Source organism: Euprymna scolopes, chromosome 16, assembly GCF_053919585.1.
Source record: "Euprymna scolopes isolate OS-2025 chromosome 16, ASM5391958v1, whole genome shotgun sequence".
Classification (NCBI taxonomy): Eukaryota; Metazoa; Mollusca; class Cephalopoda; order Sepiida; family Sepiolidae; genus Euprymna; species Euprymna scolopes.
The window spans coordinates 51756333-51777951 of record NC_136497.1 but is presented as its reverse complement, the minus strand read 5'-3'; the positions used below and the strand labels follow the sequence as shown (position 1 = coordinate 51777951).

Genomic DNA, 21619 nt, shown 5'->3' with positions numbered 1-21619 from the left:
CCAACAGAGTGCTCAATTACTTAAGAGCATATTTATTTATTCATAGTGTTACAGCAGATCAGGTAAAATCAATATGGTACCATTGGTTTTAAGCCATGTATGGTTCCAAACTGAAACCCAACGTTTTGCTGGGTTTGCCTGTAATAAACAAGATATCTTCTATCATGTCTGATACGATATATGTTTGATATTTGGCATCAAACATGACTGAAGGTAATTGTAACAACTTAAAAGAAAACCCAGTAAAACATTGGAACCATACATGGCTTGAAACAAATGGTACCATGTTGATTTAATCTAATCTTCTGTAACACTTAATAAATAAATACGTAGTCAAATGAAAATGGTAGTTGTGTCCAAAATGCATGACTGATTTTACAAATATATCCAAAGTCTACATAACTGTTATGGTAAAATTCAAACAAAATATGCAAGAAATTTGTTTAAGAATTTTTGAGATGAGGATTGATAATTTGTATTGTTTGTATTATCTGGACTACTATTCTCATCTTAAATATTTTCTCACAACATTTTGACCGATGTAATTTCCAACCTTCTTTAGGTGTATTCCAAGGGCATCTTGTCAAACTCTGTATGAAATTTCTAACTGAACCCTTTTTTTAATTCTATGCTATGGCTGATGGAACAAGAACAATCTAACCATATGAATTTAATGAAGTGTTCAGTTCAAAATTCTACAGTTTCAGAGTTCGACAAGAAGGATGGAAATTACATAAGCTGAAACGATGTGAATATAAGATGAGAACAGTAGCTTGAATAATCCAAAGATCCAAATTAACTGTCATCTGAAAAATAAAAAGAAAGAAAGATGTCCAAAGTACTTACTTGCTGGAACTGGCCCTCACTAACACCATCTCTATAAAAGATGATGCGTGCTGGTTTATAAAGTGTAGACTTATAGAACTCCATCAGCAAGTCCTTAACCATATGTGACAGCTCTTTAATGATATCTTGACGATGTTGTTGCACGCGAACTGAAGCAGAATAACGACTAGGATGACCATCCATGCTCCCTACCACCTAAAAATGGAAATAGACTTTTTTTTTTAAAATTCCACACCTAAAAAAAATTCTTACATCACTTAAAACAACTTTTTTAATCTGAATAAATTTTGTCAGATCATTTTATGTTAATATGAACTCATTGTGTTAACTGTTGCATATTTTTTGGTAGTGATATATTTCTGAAGCAAAGTATAATAAACAACAGATGTAATGGTCTATTCGAGATGATTGACAGACGATGATATAGGATCAATTAGAACACCATATAAAAATGCAGCAGCTGATTTCTTAGCTTAACTATGTGAAGTAGGAAAAATTTGAAGATTCAAGTTACATTTAGTTGCATCCAGAATTTTAACAAAGCCACACATGTACAGATTCATTGCGAAGATTCATTGTGCCACTATTTACAAAGATAGTCCAAAAGCAACTCCCTAATTTGAGCTTAAGTAAATAAAATCAGGTCGATTCAAAAGATTTTTTTTTCGATTTGTAGAAAGAGTATTTTAAATTGTTGTAATATACTTTATGAATATTGTTATTACTTGAACATATCACCATGATTGATTTAGAACTTTCTTTCAAATTATTAAAGCATCATTCATATTTTTCTTAATCTCACCCATATTGACCTGAAAATGACCTTTAGTCAACAGAAAGAGAGTTATCTTCCATCATAATAATGCTTACCCTCACATAGCATTACAAACCCAAATATCTAGTAAAATTCCATTGGAAATTTTGGCCCATTCTGCCCGATCTTCCTCCCTCAGATTATTACTTATTTCAATGATTACAAATCCATTTAAAGGACTTTAGGTTAACATAAGGAGTTTAAACAAGAGTTAGATTCATATTTCACATCAAAACCTAAATAATTTTACAAGCAAGGCATTTATAAACTTGTTGACAGATGGAATCAAGTTATAGAGAGCAAAAGTTGCTATTGTTATGAATAAACATTTTCAAAAACACTTTTTAATTTTCAAGATGAAATTTTAAATTAGCAAAAACTTTTGCACCAACCTAATACTTTTACTTTAAGTGTCATTTCCTTCTCCAAGAATATACCAGTCATTTAAAAAAAGGTCAAGAACATCTTTACACCCCCTCCATGACCTTCAAGATGGAGCAATGTAATAAGGGAGAGAAAGAGGGGCAACCAACAATCATCAGTATAGAAAGTAGACTATTCCGTTAAAAAAAAAAAAAAAAAAAAAAAAAAAAAAACACAGAAAATGTAGCTATGCATTAAAAAAAGTAAAACTACAAGCAAACTTCTTGATCAAAATAAGACAAAAACATCTCATATCCTTTGCATTAATGTAAAGGTGCTGTACATCACGTTTTGCTAGTTCAAATGAATGACAGACATTGCAACAATAACTGCTTAGCCACAAGAAGAAGGGGGTGCAGAGAGCTGAAAATACTTTTGGCAGAGTCAGACCATCCAAGAGATATTTTCTTTATTTGGAAAATATGTACTTCAGTGAATAGGGAAAAGTTCTACTAGGATCACCTTTGTGAGAAAAATAATATCAAGTGTAATTTGCAAGTAAACTCAGGAATGGAGATAGTTATAGATGTTATCTTTAGTAGATGTCTGGAGCAGCTAATCCTGGTGCAAGTGAACAGTGACCACTAACAATTTTTTTTTTTTTAATTCAATTTTCACCCCAACAAGGCACAGTACCACTTTGAAGTAGGGGGGGCTACTATTGGGGACATAAGTTGCAGGGGTATTATGAAGGGAGATAAGTAGCAAGATGTCTGTTCACATTACACTTGAACTTCTGCATGTCAGTACAGTTGGGAAACCAAAATCCCGGAAGGGAGCCCCAAAGTTTAGCGGTTTTAGGGAAAAAACTATTGGAGTAGAAGGCTTTCTTACACCTAGAGATCTCTACTGTGAAGGGGTGGGATTTAGTTGCTTGTCGGGTTTGTCGGGGTAATCATGTCGAGGGAGTAGAATGGACCAAAACCAGCCAAGAGTGAAGAGATCTTAAGTTTGGTGGTCCTTGAGAACAGAAAGTCTGTTGCGTTGAGTTGGATTGGTGTTTTTCAGTTGGCCAGGATAGAAAGTAAAGAATCTCATTCTTGCAAGTCTATTATTCAACCTTGGTGAAGCGAGTATCAGTTTTCCAAAAATAAACATTGTTATTGTTTATTATTTGGTCTTCTGTGTCCTTTTGTTTTGGATGGATGACTCTTTACTGCAACACTGACTGAAGAACTGATAGATTGCTTTGGCTCAGCACGTGTAAAACAATCAAGGCATGTGGGTGCACACACATTGTTCTGTACACATCTACCTATACTATCCAAGATTTAATCATCTTCTGAGTTCATTAGATCTAAGATACTCTATTCAGATTACAAATCCACTGTATCATTCTCATATCATTTCTTTGCATGCAACGCATGTCTTCAACCCTCACTAGCCAGGTTTCACCTCCAATAGCTATTGATCCTTATATTTGATTAAATCTTGAGCCACCCACTGAACAAAGCCAAGTTTTCTGCATTCATATTCAAATTTATAACATCATGCAAAACCGATGAAATTATTTTGAGAAAATCATAAAACTACAAAATATAAATTCTTTCCATTTAAAAATTTCTGGAAGTGATGCTTAAAAAATTTTGATAATTTTGTAAATAAAATAAGTTTTCTGTTCAAATAAAATTTAAAAAATTAAACAAACAAAAAATAAACGAAAGAAAAACTGAGAAAACTTCAGTAATTTTCGCACATATTTTGTACCCTCCCTCTTTTTTTATATTCTTATTCACCCCAAACAAGGCAAACTGCTACTTAAGGGGCTATTGTTTGGAACCATATTTACATGGGCACAATGTAGAGAGTTGAGCAGCAAGATGCTTGTTCACATTACATTTAAATTTCTGCAAGTTAGCACAGTCAGAGAAGCAGGAGACAGAGTGAATTCTAAAGTCTAACAGTTCACGGGAAGAAACTATTTGAGTAAAAATTTTCCCGGCATCTAAGGTCTTGTATAATGAAGGGGTGGGATCCTGCTGCTTATCGGATTAGTCAAGGGTATTTACTTTGAAGGAGGCAAAAGTAATATGCATTTGTCAGAGCACATTCTATTAAAATACTTGTTAAACAGACACAGGGATGCAACATTTCGATGATGCAAATAAGTAATTTTAAATTTAAAACATAAAATTTGTATACATTAATATTTTGAATAGATTCGATTAAAAAAAAAAAAAAAAAAAAATCAATAAATTTTTCCTATTATCACCATATTAAATTTAATGTCCGTTTTACTTAACATGTATTGAACTATCAATCTTTTAATTTATTTTTTCTTGATATGTCTTAAAATTTTAAATAAACAAACATTCTTTAGAAACAAATACTTATGACTTTGCTTAAAATCGTCATGATCTTCAACTAAGGTGAAATATTAAGATTTATACAAAGAACAATAAAAATGTAAAATCATTGCATCTAACCATGAATTTTCCAAACAAAAATGGACAATCTATTTTTTTTTATTTATTTAGGTAAGTAGATGCACTTTCAGTTTGTTTGCATTTGTGCATTTGCAAGATAAAATAAATAAATGCAAGATAATAAAATAGAGAAAGAAAAGAAAAAATGAATAAAAGAAAACCGGTTCTTGTCCAGAATTCCCCCTATATTAAAAAAAAATATATTCTAAAAATCATAAATTGATTAAGTAATTTTATTTTAAACTAAGAAAATCAAATTTTATGAGTGAGCAAAAAAGGACGGTCTCGTATCATCATCTGGAAGAAACAAGGGCAGATAACTTGAGATCAGTTTTGAAATGCTTATGGTTTCCAATTAATCGCTTAAAATCATTTAAAGATTTCTGTATTTTAGTACAGGAGGAATTCCAGACAATCACCAAAAAGTCAATGTAATTTAGGCTTTAAAGTAGGGGAATATTTCCCTATATAATGACACCATGAAACAATCCCTGAGCCTCATTATCATCATGGATAGAGTAAAAAAATCTTACAGCAGCTATTGATGGTTTTGTGGCATCTCCAGCGGGGGGGTGAGTAACATCAGCACCAATGAATATGACAGGTTCTCTAAATACAGCGGGCCTGTAAATAATAGCAAAAGAAGACAATAATGACTTTCTAATATGGTATTTGTTTTTTTTTAATATTAATGAATCACCACTAGCCCAAAACCACTTGAGGAAAAGGATTGACAGGATTGTCAGATAGATGATAGACATTTCTCTGAAAAGATTAATTTGAAAACATTACATAAGTTTGATTTAAAAATTTAGAAAACCAAATAATGTTATAATTTTTTATTAAATAATTAAAATTATTTTTTTTTTCTGTGACTTTTGTTATAAAAACAAGATATTCAGAGAAGAAAACAATGTTTTAATTTTTTATTTTTCTGTTTTTATTTTATAGTTGGTGGTATTAACCTGGGGGGGAGACTCCTTGTAGAGAAAGAAATGTACATGTCTGATATCAATGATGGTTGGCGTGAAATCAGAATTCATGTGTATTTGCATGGTTGAAATGAATTATGAACAGAAAAACTTGGTAAAAAATAAACATTTTTTTTAATTAAAAAACATTTTTCAAATCAAACTTGTGTAATAATGTTTTAAAAAATTTGACCAAGTTTCTTTATTCATTTCTGAGATGAATGAAAACAATGAATGACTGACAAAATTTGATTAAGTATTTGTATATATTGGACTTTAAGACAGCTAGGTTTAGTTTCTTTTAAAAATCTGATCTGTAAGCTTCAAATATTGCACATGCAATCCATTATTTGTACTATATTTACAAAATCAGTCAATATTAGTTATAAACTATTTAGACTACAGGTGTTCATAACTTGACATAGCGACTAATTACTCTCTAATAAATAAAATATGGTTTAAAAAAGGAATTTACAGTAAAAAAAAGCTTTAAGAATCATAAAAAGAATCTCACCGAATACTTGGAAGAAGGATACTATTAATACCTCCCAATTTGACATTGATCTTCAGACATAAGTTGGACAAGGTCTGTGGAGATGTTCGAGTGACATTCTTGGCTTGGACACACTGGGTGGCCAAACCAAATAGTATGTCACCGACGCGTTTCACTTCAGCTAAAAAATAAATAAACAAAGAGATAAATATAGATATATTGTATAAATAGATGCACAAACATTATAAATTTCATATAGAAACATATTTAATCATCAGTTTAACAAAACAAGCAACAAGGTTTTCTTTTGAGATGTTACAATGATATCTATTTTCTTTTACTAAGCAACAGGGTTGCAAATCAGGATAAACATATTTCAGAACCAAACAGTCTATCAGCTTAAAGATCCATTTGTTTCTGAAACCCCCAGAAACCAACCTGATCTCTGCCTATCTTGTTAGAATATATATATATATATATATATATATATATATATATATATATATATATATATATATAGAGAGAGAGAGAGAGAGAGAGAGAGAGAGAAATATTGCTTGGATCACACTGTAAGACCACTAGATTTATCAGATTACTAGCATGGATACCCAGTGTTGCCCGTCCAGTTTGGACACCAAGGATATTGAGCAATACCCGAAAAAGAACGAAAGCCACACCAGATATTTTGGCAGCTCATGCACTGGACCAACCCTCCCCTAAAAAAAAATGAATAAATGAATCAAAATAACTTTTCTTTCAAATCAAAATAGCAGCAAGTGTCAGTACGTAAAAAAAAAAAAAAAAAAGGCTCGATCCTGAAATGTGAAAAAAGGGAAATCATTTCTGGTGAACGCTTTTACCCACCGGACCACCACAACTTGACATCATAACCCTGCAAAATAATGTTTCATAGCTGATTCCATCTGAATACAGAATGAAACTAAGTAAAGGACATCAGTTCAAGTAGAAATTAATACATGTCTAAAGCATTAAAAACGACTCTGTATCTAATATGTGAGATCCAGCACCTGGAAGGAGTTCAACAACTGGCTACTTGAATGATGCAGAGACGATGAGATTTGTCCTATGAAAACCAACTAGAGAAACTTAATCTTTTTTCTTTTGAGTGCCGACGTTTACGTGGTGGCCTACAATCTCCTTGATTGCTATTATAATCTCCCATTGGAATATTTACTCTTGCGCCAGAAAAAAATGTCTGCGCAAGTCTCACCAGAAACTTTTTTTGCAAGTTTTAGCTGAACTAGAGAAGGGCTGGCTTCTCAATCAGGATCCCTGGACCTTAGACTGCACCAACGACGCAGCAATTCAAGGTAAATTTTGACAAGTGTTGAACCACTGTATACTTTTGTGTACCCCTCCTTCCCTCTATGACAACTGAAACACGCTTTTATTTTTTTTTGCTAAATTTATAAAATTGAAATGAAAAAATATGGTGGTTGTTCAGAATTCCCCCTACATTAAAAAACAAAAATACAGAAAAAAATGTACGATGCATATACCAGGATAGAATGAAATCCTATTCTAAAAATCACATAGATTGATCCATTAGTGTTATTTTAATAAAAATAATTTCATATGATTAATGGAAAATCCTAAGCATTACAAGGCTGATCGCGCAAGTTTGAATAATTGTGGAGTTATCTGTTGTTTCTTCAAAATGATGACGCGAGACAATTCCTTCATTGCTTACTTATAAAATTTTCTTAATTAAAATTACTTAATTGATTTACCTGATTTTTGGAACATAACATTTTCACTTATTAAGGTATGTACACCATACAGATTTATTTCATTTTTGTTTTTTAATATAGGGAATTTATGGAAAAGCACCAAAAATATATCATGTAATAGAGTTTTATTGACAAACACGTCGTTTTTATCAAGAGACTCATCTTCTAGTTCCTTCAATAGCTGATTTTCTGGCATTCCAGATTTCCAAAAATTGGATTAGATGTTTGGTAAGTATATCATAAGAGAATATTCAATAAGTTGAAGGTGAAAAAAACAATGAATAATAATAAGTAGGTATTTACCATAGACGGGTGTTTTTCCCGGAAGAATAACAACAATAAGTTGCAAGCCTTGGTATGTATTTTTCAGATATCTAAACATGGGTTCCACGTGGTCAGGTCCATTGGCATATTTACAAAAACACGGTTGACCACTAATTGGCATCCCAGCATCGTTTGATATTCGCTGAAGCTGTTGAGTGAAACTTCTGCAAAACAAAACAGGAAACGGACTTTGAAATAAAACAAGGAATAATTAATAATGATGGGACATTTTCTATTTAGGTGTCAGCAAAATCACTGAAAAATTATATCTGGAGGATATAAAGAAAGCACTTTTGAATTCACTCTTGTAATTGATTATTTTTTTTTACAACTTACAGGTCCCAAAAATACTCCATACAATTGCAAATTTAGCATGAAGCACCCTTGAGACCTTGTTTATATCCCTATTTGGTACTTATGCAAAAGAATGTTTTAAACATACGCATTTCAGGTGAAAACATTACATACTTGCATGTCCTGTTGAAATTAGTATAAATCCCAAATATTATGAAAAATGATCACTTAGAAGATGTGCAATGTATATTCTTAACAAAAAAAATCATCTGCAATTACGTTCTGACCATAACTAATGGCGCGCAGTAATATCAAGGGGGTAAGTCAGTTTGTCATACAGAATTGGTTGAAACTGGATCTCAACAACTCAACATTAAAAGATGATAAAACTATAAATTGATCAACTCAAATTTTATTTTTACTTGTAATTATTTTTCTATTTGATCATTTTATGTCAGTTTGGAAATTAATTTTGATATGACACATAAATACATAATGTTTTTATCTAAAATACATTAGTTTAAAAGCATCAATAATCTGCACAAGTGCACTATGTTTATTTGTCTCCCCATAACAACAGAGACACAAGGAAAATCCAACTTTTCCAAAGAGTACTGGATTGGAACAAAAATTAAAATTGCCTAGGCTAGAAGAATTTCTCTTCCACTGATTGAGGACAGAAAAGATGAAGTATAGTATAAGAACAGATACTGCGCTTTGCTCTTAAGCCAACAGACCAAAATATTAAGATAGTGGATGAAAATGTTAATATTGTAGCAGTTACTACTTATAGTAATACCAATAACCACTTCTGGACTTCAAAACTATTTGGCAGAATTGTACGAAATTTAGCATGAAGCACCCTTGGTGTACCTGATATGTGCTGAGTGTGGAGAGATAAAAATTATATTACTAACTATAATATTACTACTAAATACAAACACCAAAAGTATTAGAATTTAATTAAATTTAGCATGCCCGTTCAACAGCAGATATCTTAACTGTAGTTTCTGAACGTATATACCGTTCATTGGATAAAACAGGGGAGGGTAGAGCGGTGGCCCTTGATATATCTAAGGCTTTTGACAGGGTATGGCACGATGGTCTTCTAAGGAAAATTAGATCATATGGAATCACTGGAAGAATTCATAACGTAATTAAATCCTTCTTAAGTAATAGAAAAATCAAAGTTGTCCTCGACGGACGTACATCCAAACAATATGACATAAATGCGGGAGTGCCTCAGAGGTCTATCCTTGGACCTCTATTGTTCCTGATATTCATAAACGACCTCCCTGATAATATTGTTTCGGAGATGGGTATATTTGCCGATGACACCACTCTCTATAACAGATATGAGGGGAAAACAAATGAACACATATCCAAGAAAATGGCAGAAACACTAGAGGATGACCTCCAATCCGTAGTGGAATGGGGACAAAAATGGTTGGTCTCATTCAATGCTGCTAAGACTAAGCTTGTTTCCTTCAATAACTACAAGAAACCTTCTCTACCACCAATAGCAATGGCCAAGAACACATTGCCTGAAAGTACTTCTTTTAAACTCCTCGGCCTAACGTTTACAGGGAATATGAACTGGAATAGATACATTGAGAGCATTGCCAAGGCTGCTGCAAGGAAGGTTGGCTCCCTCTACCGTGCTAGAAAACTACTTACGCCTGCCAGTATCCTATACCTCTATAAGGCAACCATTCGCCCATGTATGGAGTACTGTTGTCACATCTGGGCTGGTGCATCTACTGCTTGTCTCTCGCTCCTGGACAGGGTTCAAAAAAGAGTCGCCAACCTGATAGGTCCTGAACTGTCATCTAGGCTTCAACCTCTGTCCCATCGACGAGATGTTGCATCCCTCTGCCTGTTCTACAAATACTTTAATGGTCAATGCTCTGACGAACTGCAAACACTTGTACCTCCCCGACGTAACTACCCCCGACAAACCCGACAAGCTACTAAGTCTCATCCCTTTACAGTGGAGATCCCTAGGTGCAAGAAAGCCTTTTACTCCAATAGTTTCTTCCCCAGAACTGCGGGTCTTTGGAACTCCCTTCCGGGATTATGCTTTCCCAACTGCAATGATATGCAGAAGTTCAAGTGTAATGTTAACAAACATCTTTCTACTCTTCTCCCTTCATAATGACCCCGCTAATTAATTCCCTAATAGTAGCCCCCTGCTTCAAAGTGGCACTGTGCCTTGTTTGGGGTGAAAATTGAAAAAAAAAAAATAAAAAAAAATGCTGCATAGTCAAAATTATAATACTATTACCATTAATTATTCTGCCTAGTCAGATCAACAGGCTAGAGCTGCAACTTATCTATATGCTTTAGTTGTCTAAGATGGGGTTGATTTATTTTATGGCATATCAACCATCTATGGGTTGCTGCATAAAGTTGTCAAATTCTATAGGTAGGATAATTATTTGTATACCTAGAATACACTGCTCGCCAAATACATTGAGAGTGGGAACATTATTGTTTGAAGACATTATTCCTTAGCATAGGTAATCTTCTTCGTTCTTAAAATGATTGATCCTCAGCCACTGCCTTCTAGTATCTATTTGGGAAGGAAATGAAAAAAGAAAAGTAAGGTGTTGATTTATAAACAAACAAATCAGATTAAATAATATGGTTAAGTGTGTAACCAGTCAATTGATTGGACTAGCTGAACAGTGGAAGAATGACTCAGCCATCAACATCCTGTTCTAAAGCATCACAGATTACTATCTATGGCCTACAGATGCCCCCCCCCTCTTTTCGTGTGTGTGTGTGGGGGGGGGGAAGGAACAGTCCTCTGAGATTGTAATCAGGAAATTCATGGCCTTGCCAACAGGTCACGGTTGTTTAGGATATCCTTGCCATTGGATATAGATCATGGATTTGCGATGGTAGGTGTGCTCTCTATAGTGTGACATAACATACATTTGAGGGTGACAGGATCCATGTATAGATGTAATCTTTTTTATTCTAGCCCAGATGAGTGGTAGTTATGCAGATTAATTATAAAGAATCATTGGTTCCAAATCAATCAACAGACTAGGATAGAATTGCATATTTGGTATAAAGGATGATTTGTTTTATCCTTTTATTATTAAAACAATAGGCATTAAAATATTTATTAAAGTTCTGTATACTCTTCATGGAGCTCAACCTACTTTGTTTATCTTTCAGGGATTAAGTAGCATACTTTGGCACACAGCTCTAACAGCACTTAAGCAATGACAGCTCAGATTTGTTCCTTAATTTCAATAATGCTATAAAAATATGTATTTTCTGCTTTCGAATTGCACATAAAACCAAAGAAATAGTTAAGTATCAACAAAGTTCAGAACAAAAAGAAATATATAGTTACTTATGGCGGACTCTGGAATTTACACAAAATTTCTAATGGAACCTTTATTTAATCCATGAAATAGCATGCTCTCATTCTGTCATTTATGACTGGGTAAAAATCCTAAGTAATTTGCAATTGTATTTTCGCCTGCACTGCGGATCAAACATTCAACATCCAGAAGAATATATCTTATAACTGAATTTTATCCAGTATTTTACCCACTATGTCACAGGTTCTGGCTGACAAAATGAAAATAAGCTACTCTTGTGGATCAAATATAAAGTTCTGTTCGAAATTCTGTGCAGATTTCTAAGTTGGATAGAGAGATTCTCAAGTTCAAGATAAACCTGAAGATGGTTAGAGGTTATGTTGGGAGAAAAATTGTGAAAATAACATCCAAGATGAGAACAATAGTCCAAAAAATCTAAATATGAATAATCAATCCTCATCAAAAAAAAAAAAAAAAAAAAAAAAGATTTAGAAATATAATTTTAAGTTTATAAACCGATGAAGAGAAAGTGCACTGCGAGTAAACACAAATCTTTTTTAGAATTTAGTCAAATGTTTCTTTAATTCTTCTAGTTACGATCGATTAAAAACTGAATTTATAAAATGTCTGCAAGTGTTTCCTAGATTCAGAATCAACATTAAAAACAAGCACAAAAATGGAAATCCAGTAATTTTGGAAGAAAGTTTGGCGCTGGTTTGAAATAAGAACAAAAATCGAAATATTGAATTTCAATTAAAACCAATATCTACTAAATTGTTATGCTGGAATGAGTAAAATATTAAAAATTACAAAAATGATAAAGTTTTTTTTTTTTTTTTTTTTTACATAGGCATCACCACCTATCAAGGCCACGAGGCCACTTAAGGATAAGGGTTAAAGAGTGTACAGTACAAATTGGACAATATAGTAATCGTTAATAATGGAAAATTCGATAAATTTGTTAACTTATATGGAACGGTTCATCAAAAACTTGTTTACGTTAAGACTTGAAGACAACCATATTGTAGTCTGCGGGAAAGCAGGAAAACGGAAGATAATTCCACAGGCGTGCAGTTCTAAGAAAGGAGCTTTAAGTAAGTAGAAAATTAATTATTAATGAATATAGTTTGTTTGAAAATTACGAATTTTACTTAAATAATATACAAAGTAATTTGTATGATAGCAGAGGAAGTAAATGTAATGTCTTGTTACAAATCCAAAATAATGACAGCTCAATGGATTGTGAAATTGTGGAAGTACATATTTCATGTAGTAATGCAGTAATATGTTACTAACTGTGAATGAAGTAGATAATATCACTTAATTGAAATTGACATAAAAATTAAATAACATAGGTTTTTAATGGAAATTCAATTTTGTAACTTTCGATTTTCATTCTTATTCTGAACATGCACCAAAAGTTCTTATGCTTCAAGTTCTTTATATCTTCAAATATTTATTCATGGTGTTTGGTTTGGTTGTTTTGTAAAGGAAAATTGTTGTTTTTCTTTTACTTTGCAGAACGTGATGAAGTTTTTCAAAGGGAAAGGAAAAAACAATATCAATGTTTGATGCATTTTAGGTCAGGAAGCTAATATGTTCAGACAGCCTGATCTGGTAGCACCAAAGAATCAAAGTTACAAATTTACTTAGAGAAAAAACAAAACAAAAAAATAAATAAAACGGCAAAACAAATGCACAAGAATGGAAAAGTGTTTTTGTTTTCTCCTTACCTTAATGATTCTTCTCTTACAGATCGTTGAGCTGCAAAACATGCAATCGCCCAAACTCTAATCTCAATTCCTATGAAAAATTGCTTCCCTCGCATATCCCAGACTCCTTGATTTGGAACTGCTAGTGCTTTGGTCTACAAACCATTCATGAGGAGATGGGAGAGGAAAAAAAAAAAAAAAAAAAAAAAAAAAAAAAAAAAAAAAAAGACAGATAAATAAAAGACATTTTTACAGACGCAAATGAAAGAAAAGTTGAAAGAGAGAAAGAGAGAATCATTTTGGAAAATAATTAAAAAGATTAGATTAGGAGAAAAAGAAAATCTGTGTGAGTATTTAAGAAATAAAAAAAGGGGTTTTCATCAACAGCAAACAATTTTTTTTTTTTTTTCATTTTTTTTGGTGAACCATTCCTTCCAGCAGTTAACCCCAAACAATTATGGATTATGAAAACTAAAAAGAAACATACAAAGCAGGCAAAAATAATAATTAAAAAAAAAAAAAAAAAAAAAGAATTTTTTTTTTTTAAATTAGGAATATATATATATATATATATATATATATATATATATATATATATATATTCACAAAGATTTAAAACCTATTTAAATGAAGTTCCAGAATGAAAGAAGTGTAGAAGACATTACATGAGTTTCAAAATATTTAATGATAAATACTCTGGAACATGTGCAATACATCTTGTACGATTTTTTCTGAAACTTGATTTAAACAAGATTTAAATTTGTATAATTACATAATAATCCCATAAGGTAGAGCTATTAAGTTATTGAGCTTACTTTTATTTGCATAGATAACTCTAAAATGAGTTTCTCCTAAGTGATTTTCAATTAAGTTATTCAATGTGTGTGTGTGTGTGTGTGTGTGTGTGTGTAGAAAGCAATGGAAAATGGTTTCGGGAGAAATTCATAATCTTGAGGAAACCAAGTGCACTGCTATAACTGTAGGTCAACGTAAACAAGACGCATGAACTAAGTAGGAGAGTATAAAAAACATGGAAACCATATGACGCGACCTTAAATACATGGAGCCTAAAAAATTAAGTTTTCTAATAAAGGCAGCCTACGATAGCTTACCAACACCAGTTAATCTTCATGGTTGGGGTTAAAAACTACATCCGATCGATGCAAAGCATGTGGGAAAACTGCCAACCTCAAACATATTCTCATTGAATGCAAGTATTTCCTAAGAAACTACACCTGGAGACACAATGAAGTATTGAAAATTGTTGTGGAGGCTGCCAAGAAAAGTTATGTGACTTCCAATAAAGTATTTCCTATCAAAGTCAGATGCCGAGGTTTTATTGCGAACTCAACCTCAACGTTCTGGAATAATCTTGGTCTTTCTTCATCAAACAAGAAAAAAAAGTACAAGACAAGGCTTTATCTGCATCAGCATGGATATGGCAGTCCCACAGAATGACGGCAATCCAACAAAGTCTGCTGGTATCATGAGATACTGCTGGGGCGCTTTGGGCTACATATGTGCAGGCATGTTTTTTGTTGCGATATCTTTAAAAATTCAATGTCATCAGAAATCATCACCAGGGAATGATGCTTTGAAACTATGGCCTTTAAACCATGCCTGAACCCAGATTCATCACCTAATAAAGGTTTTGTTGGAAGCTATGCTGCTGTACAAGCAACTGTTACTGTATAAAAACTTTTCTATAAACAAGTATTAGACCTCCCAAGTTCACTGGAAGGTCATTCCATTCTAATTTCCCTAACCTCTTTCCACCCCTTTTCTCTAACCCTCTTTCTTATTTCTTTATTTTATTTTTCTATATCTAATCAAACTCCTAACTAAATTAATCTGGCAGTATTTTTTTTTTTTTTTTTTTACAATAGCGTCACTGCTAATTGAGGCCTGGAAGCTACTCAAGGATAAGGGTTAATGAGTATCAAGTAAGACAACAATGATGATCGGTGATGGTGGAAATTAGGTAAAAATTATTTAAAAAGGAAGAATCAACAAGAACTTGTTAACATTGGATTTGAAAACGACCATGTTATAGTCAGTTGTGAAGCAGCACAGCGGTATTATGTTTCACAAACGAGCAGTTCTGGGAAAAAGGCTTTGTTCATGGAATTTTCATTTAGTTTTAGGTACAGATATAGAGTTAAGAGAAATTGCAGATAATGGTTTTAGCTAGGCAGGTTTTTACTGTGAATGGGGGTAGGGGGGAAGTTTACGATGATGCCCATAGAGCAGAGTTAGGCTTGAAATTGCTCAGATTTGTTTTTCATCTGAAATACTGCCGTCTGCTGAGGAATACAAAAAATCAAACTGATTAATATGTATACTTAATCACCATCTCCAACATTTTTTCCTATTACTTTTACCCTCTTGTTGCATGTTTTTGACCACCGATCTTTTTTTTTTTTTGTACAGTGTCTATCAGTCTTACTTCGGTCACAGTGCGTTTATCAACAGTCATAGTTAATAAAATTCTCTTCCTCCAATCTCTTTCTACATTGGCAAAGAGACATTGAGCAGATAAGAAGCTAGCAATACCAAAAGTGTCGACCCCTGCTACTTTTTCACTTTTCCTCTTTTGCTGCATGCTTTAAATCTCCTCTCTTTCTATATTGACATAGAAATACAATGAGAAAATGAGTAGTGATTCTATTTAACTCATAGCTAGAAAGAGAAAAGAGAAATATATACCGAGCAGAAAGGGACAAATTTTGGATTTTGTTTATTTTAAAAGTTTTGAAAATTCACTTTCTATTTAACCAATCAATCTAACCACCACTTAACGAATAACCCAATCATGGCAAATACATATATATATATATATATATATATAAAAAATGTTAGAATGTCTGTGTGTGTTTGTGTGTGTGTGCGAGAGAGAGGACACTTTTCAACCTATATATATTCAACAAATTTTGGACTTGAAATTTAGTATATAAGATATTCAGACATGCAGGAAACTTTTTTTAATTTGTTTTCAGCTGGAAAAACAGCCTGAAAAAGGGTCAAAATTGAAAAATTGATATGTGGGAGTGATTAGATTTTTATATGTTTGCTGTTTTACGAATGTGCATGCATGAATAGTTCACATTACAGATTACCTGTGTTAAGAATACGTAGATCGAAAACACATTTTAAAGATCATGTCATGCTGTTCTAATGGTTATCGTACTTGCCTCACTGTGTTAAGGTTTTGGTTTTGATCTTAGCTCGAGTATTATTTTTTTTTTCTTTCGTTTAAAAAATGATTTTCTATAATTAAAAAAAAGTATTTTCCTAAAATTAGAGAAACTATGAAAAACAGGAGAGAATGATAAGTTTATGGATCACCTAAAAGATCAACAAAACAATGTCCAAGAAAGCATTAAAAGAGGAAAGTGAGAGAGAAACTGACAGAAACAGTAGCAGTAATTGAAAACTTTCAGTGTCATCAACTTATCTTCTTGCTGTCTCTCTTTGTCAATATAAAAAGTGAGAGGAGGAGGAGGAGGAGGGTTTTATTATTCTTGACTGTTAATAAATAGAAAGAGCGAATGATAAACCCTGTATAAATTGATAAACTGAGAGTTTTTGGATTAATGGAGCGTTGTGTCAAAAATTGGACTATTAAAAAAGTTTGATTTTTTTCCCTCCCATGGCAGGCTTATTGTAAAGAAACTGTTGATATTGAACAAGGATTGATATTTTTTTTTTTTTTTTTTAAATTTACTTTTGATACAACAAAAATTAAAAAAAAAAAAACTGATCAATGTTATTAATAACATTTCTATAAGAAATTGAAACTGCAAAATCAAAGAAAAAAAAATGCAGGAAATAAAGATTGCAGGCATGAAATCATTTATCCTAACAATCAACAAATTCACCTGATCCAATAATATCACTACATCATGAATTCAGAAAAAGAAATTGCATAAAAAACTCTTTGTACATTAAAACCTAAATGTAATGTCCTGAAATCGATCAAAAGTTGTTAGAAAAATAGTGCAAATTATCTAAAACCAATATTACCATACTAAAGTCAGAATATTTGTGAAGATTTCAAGTTGAATAACCGAAAGGAAAAGATTGTTTATGAAAAAAGGGAAGGGAGAATTGCTTAAAAAAAAAAAAAAAAAAAACTTTTTAAAAATTAAGTAAACAAAAACGGAAATTTACCCCCTCCCTCCATTGTGGTTATAATGATCAGTGTTGCAGAAATGAGCGGTTTTTGAAGTTGTAGTAGTTGTAGTTTGTAATCTTCAAAAAATCAAGTCTCGTTTCTAAACCCCCCCCCCCCACACACACACACACTATGTAAGAAAGCAAATAATTAGCAGCTAGATTTTTATGCTCTGGTTGAGAAAGAAAAATTCCAAAATACCAGTTTTTTTCTCCTTATTTCAGCTTAGTTTCCAGTCATTCTCAACTTCTTATCTCTAGGTTCAAGCAAGATGAGTTTACAATGGGTGTGGTTGGAACTTGTTCAATGCTTACTTTGCTATATAAACTTCTAATACAGAGACTGAAAGGAGCTTCTTTTAATTTACTGTTATCTTCATCATAGTGGTTATTTCCACACCGTTTTGACTGCTATACTTAATTCATTATTTTTTGAAAAATTTAACTGATGTGACATCTATGGTACAACCAATGAAAACTTAACCTCTGCAGATTAAACTTCAGAAATATTACACAAGGCATCTTCAGATAGCTGGAGATTACTAGAAGCACTGAAGATGTAATAAGTGCAAGAGTAAATAATAATGTCACATTTAAAAAAAAAATCAAAACCTTTTTACATCATAATATAAAAAGCTGAACATGTTACTTAAAAGTTTTTTTTTTTTTTAATTAATAAATGTTACTTTATTATTGGTCATGTTAAAAGTAACTTTCCACTCATCGTCATATTCGGTTTAATGTCTATCGGGCAGCTTTTAGAAATTGACTTCCAAACGAAACTATCTCTGGCCAGGTCATAATTTATCTCTTTCTCTCAAATCTGTCCAAATAATTTCCTCATGTTTTCCTTGGCCTTCATCTATCAACTGAAACAACTACCTAAACCATTCTACATCTACTTACCGAAGAACTTTCATCCATTCTTTCAATGTGACCAAACCAACAAAGTCTCCGCTTCTGCACACATCTTCAGATACTGTTCAGATTTGATCTTCTGAGATCAGATCCAAGTCTGTCATTAAAACTCACATTATACATTCATTATATCAATCTCAACATTTCTCTCCATGCAACACATATCCTGAACTCTCACTGACCAGGTTTCACTTCAATATATCATTATACTGAACACACATGCCTGACAGACCCTTCCCTTGGTCAACAGCAGTAATGCTCTGCTGGTTAGTAATAGTAGAAGTTTCCTGAACTTATTCCTTCCACTCGTATTCATATCACTTAGCTAATTGTCTAGGAGCAAAGTATAGTATCTGTTCTGATACTGCACTTCATCTTTTCTATCCTTGGTCAGTAAAAGAGAAATCATTCTAAACTGAGAATTTTTATATTTGTTCTAATCCACAGTGCTTCTATTCTGTTGAGCTAAATTTTCCCCACATTAAAAACTAACCTTGCGTCAAACGCTGTCCTTATGAAGAAGCAAATAAATAGGGATTCTTCTCTTCATCAATAATGATAATCCTCTACTGATTGGTAATGGCAAGAGTTTCCTGATTTTGCTTAATCTCCTCCATCCCTAATGCTTACAATCTCACCAGTAATCACACCTTGTTCCAATTTTATCACCATGGTAGTAAAATTTATGGACAACCTCAATAGCATTGTTATAGAAGAATACTTGAACAGATTAGTAAACGAATTTTAAAAAATTAACTTTCTTTTAGTACAGCTTTGTCACATTTATATATGGATCATTTGTTTTTGTGACTATTACCACTATTCTATATCTCTCCTATATATGACCAGTTAAACAAATTTTTACATTTAAATTAGTATTGCATACTGCTGAAATAAATACATGTCTCTCTAGTCTCACTAAAACTTGAAAAATACTCAAACAATCCATATAACGCTGTCTTTTTTTTTTGTTTTGTTTAAAAAAAAATTAATTCTTTGGTGATCAAATGGCATTTTATATAATTTAATATTATCAGTAATTAAATATGAATTTTAATGTTATCATATAAATGGAAGTAACTGATTCTTTTTTCAGAGTTATTTGTCTTATGTCAATTCAAATTTGAGGATATATTTAAAAAGCTGAATGAGCTGGGCAAAGAAGAAAGAGGGGTAGGGAGGGGAAAGAGTAAGGGATAGAACTTGTCACATTTTTGCCCTGGATAATGCAAAGTAATACAATACTCCAATATCTAAAATTACGTGTTGAATTTTCAATGTTAGACCTTGATATTTGATTCTGACTAGCCAATCATTTACGTAAATTTTCCATCAGTTCTATTCAGAAAACAAAAATGAAACCGTTTCACCAATTACACATTTTATCTGGCCAGATAATTCTTTCAGCAGCATACACTGTGAAAGATTCACTATTTATTTGTAGAGATAACTAAAAAAACAAAAACAAAAAAAACAAATGCTTCTTACAAATAAAAAATTTAAAACGGTAACTAATTGCTGGTTAAATAATTGTTATGACCGTTTACTTTAATTTTTTTTCCTTTGGTCATGATCACTTCAAACAAGGCACTTGAACGTAAGGGACTATTATTTGGGACCATATTTAGAAGAGATAAGGAAGATGTCAGTTTACATTAGATCTATAATTTTGCATGTCAGTGCAGTCAGGGATGTAGGTAACAAGGAAGGAATTCCAAAATCTAGCAGTCCAAGGGAAGAAGCTATTAAAATAGAAAGCTTTCTGTCATCTTGGGATCTCTACAGTGAAGGGGTGGATTTTGTTGCTAAATGGGTTCGTCGAAAGTTGAGAGAGTATAAGTGTAATAATTTTTTTTTTTTTTTTTTTTACAAAGGGGGTCACCACTTACCAAGGCCCAGAGGCCACTCGAGGATAAGGGTTATTGAGTGTACAGTAGTCAATGCGATAATTTCTTAGTAATCGTTAGTATTAGAAATTTGGTAAATTGGATTATTTAAGGGGACAGATTTATCCGCGCGTCCCTCCGTTCATCCAAAGTTATGTTACTCACTCTGGCAGACTTGGGTTTGAAATGGAATTCAGTTCACTATTGATTGGGTGGCATTAGTGAGCACTAGATAAAAGTAAGTAATGTGTTTGATCTGCTCGTCAATCTGTGATCCTTAAGCTTAAATTAGCATTTTATCATAAAACTAGTAAGGAGACCCGACGTTGCCCGGGGTTGAATTAGGATCAAGGAATGTTCCACACTACAAATACTTTTATTGTCATTGAAATCAGTGAAAAATCGCCCATTTTTTTTTCAATCAAATAGATTAAATTGTCTATGATATATATATATATATATATATATATATATATTTAATATGAATTACATCACAATTATGTTAAAAAATTCAATATATATAATATAAAATAAGAATTGAGAAAAAAAAAAAAAAACCCTAACCATATACTACCCACAAGTTCCGAGCGATGATTTGCTGCGGTATAGTTACTGCTTACAACAGCACGTTTGTCAAAGTCAAGTAAATATCTGATGAAGAGATCTTTCTCGAAATATTATATTACACGGACATACCACCAGACCGACTTTCCCAGGTGACCACTGTGCAAATATAAATATACTGCGTATATGAACATGTACACATGTATTTATAAGTTGTATTAATAAATTTCTCACCTGCTTCAGCTTGTGTCTTTCTATTACTTCTGCATTGTACCGCCTTCTACAATTCTATTTAACTATATATATATATATATATATATATATATATATATATATATATATATATATTTACAAAGGGATCATCACTTATGAAGGCCCGGGGGCCACTCGAAGATAAGGGTTATTGAGTGTACAGTAGTCAATGTGATAATTTCTTAGTAATCGTTAGTATTAGAAATTTGGTAAATTGGATTATTTAAGGGGACAGATATATCTGTTTGTCAATCTGCGATCCTTAGCATTTTATCATCAGAGCACATTTCATTAAAATACTTGTAAAACAGGCACAGGGATGCAACATTGTGGCGATAGGACAAGAGTTGAAGTTTGATTGAAAGTGCAGGACCTATTAGATTGGAGACTCTTTTTTGGATTGTCCAAGAGGAAGAGACCAGTGGCAGATGCAT

The 21619-nt window shown here is 32.4% G+C and overlaps 1 protein-coding gene across 12 annotated transcripts in view; it reads right to left on the bottom strand.

Annotated features, from left to right (window-relative positions):
• The window catches only part of LOC145295953 (protein argonaute-2-like), a 179528-nt gene that overhangs the window by 9762 nt on the left and 148147 nt on the right, over positions 1-21619 (bottom strand). For all 12 annotated transcript variants that reach the window (XM_080141848.1, XM_080141842.1, XM_080141847.1 and 9 more), the window contains 5 exons: positions 13414-13547; positions 8028-8212; positions 5995-6154; positions 5043-5133; positions 847-1041 (listed from right to left, as the gene is read on the bottom strand). In XM_080141848.1, the coding sequence (XP_079997974.1) occupies positions 847-1041; positions 5043-5133; positions 5995-6154; positions 8028-8212; positions 13414-13547 (765 nt within the window). The remainder of the gene's footprint in view (positions 1-846; positions 1042-5042; positions 5134-5994; positions 6155-8027; positions 8213-13413; positions 13548-21619) is intronic.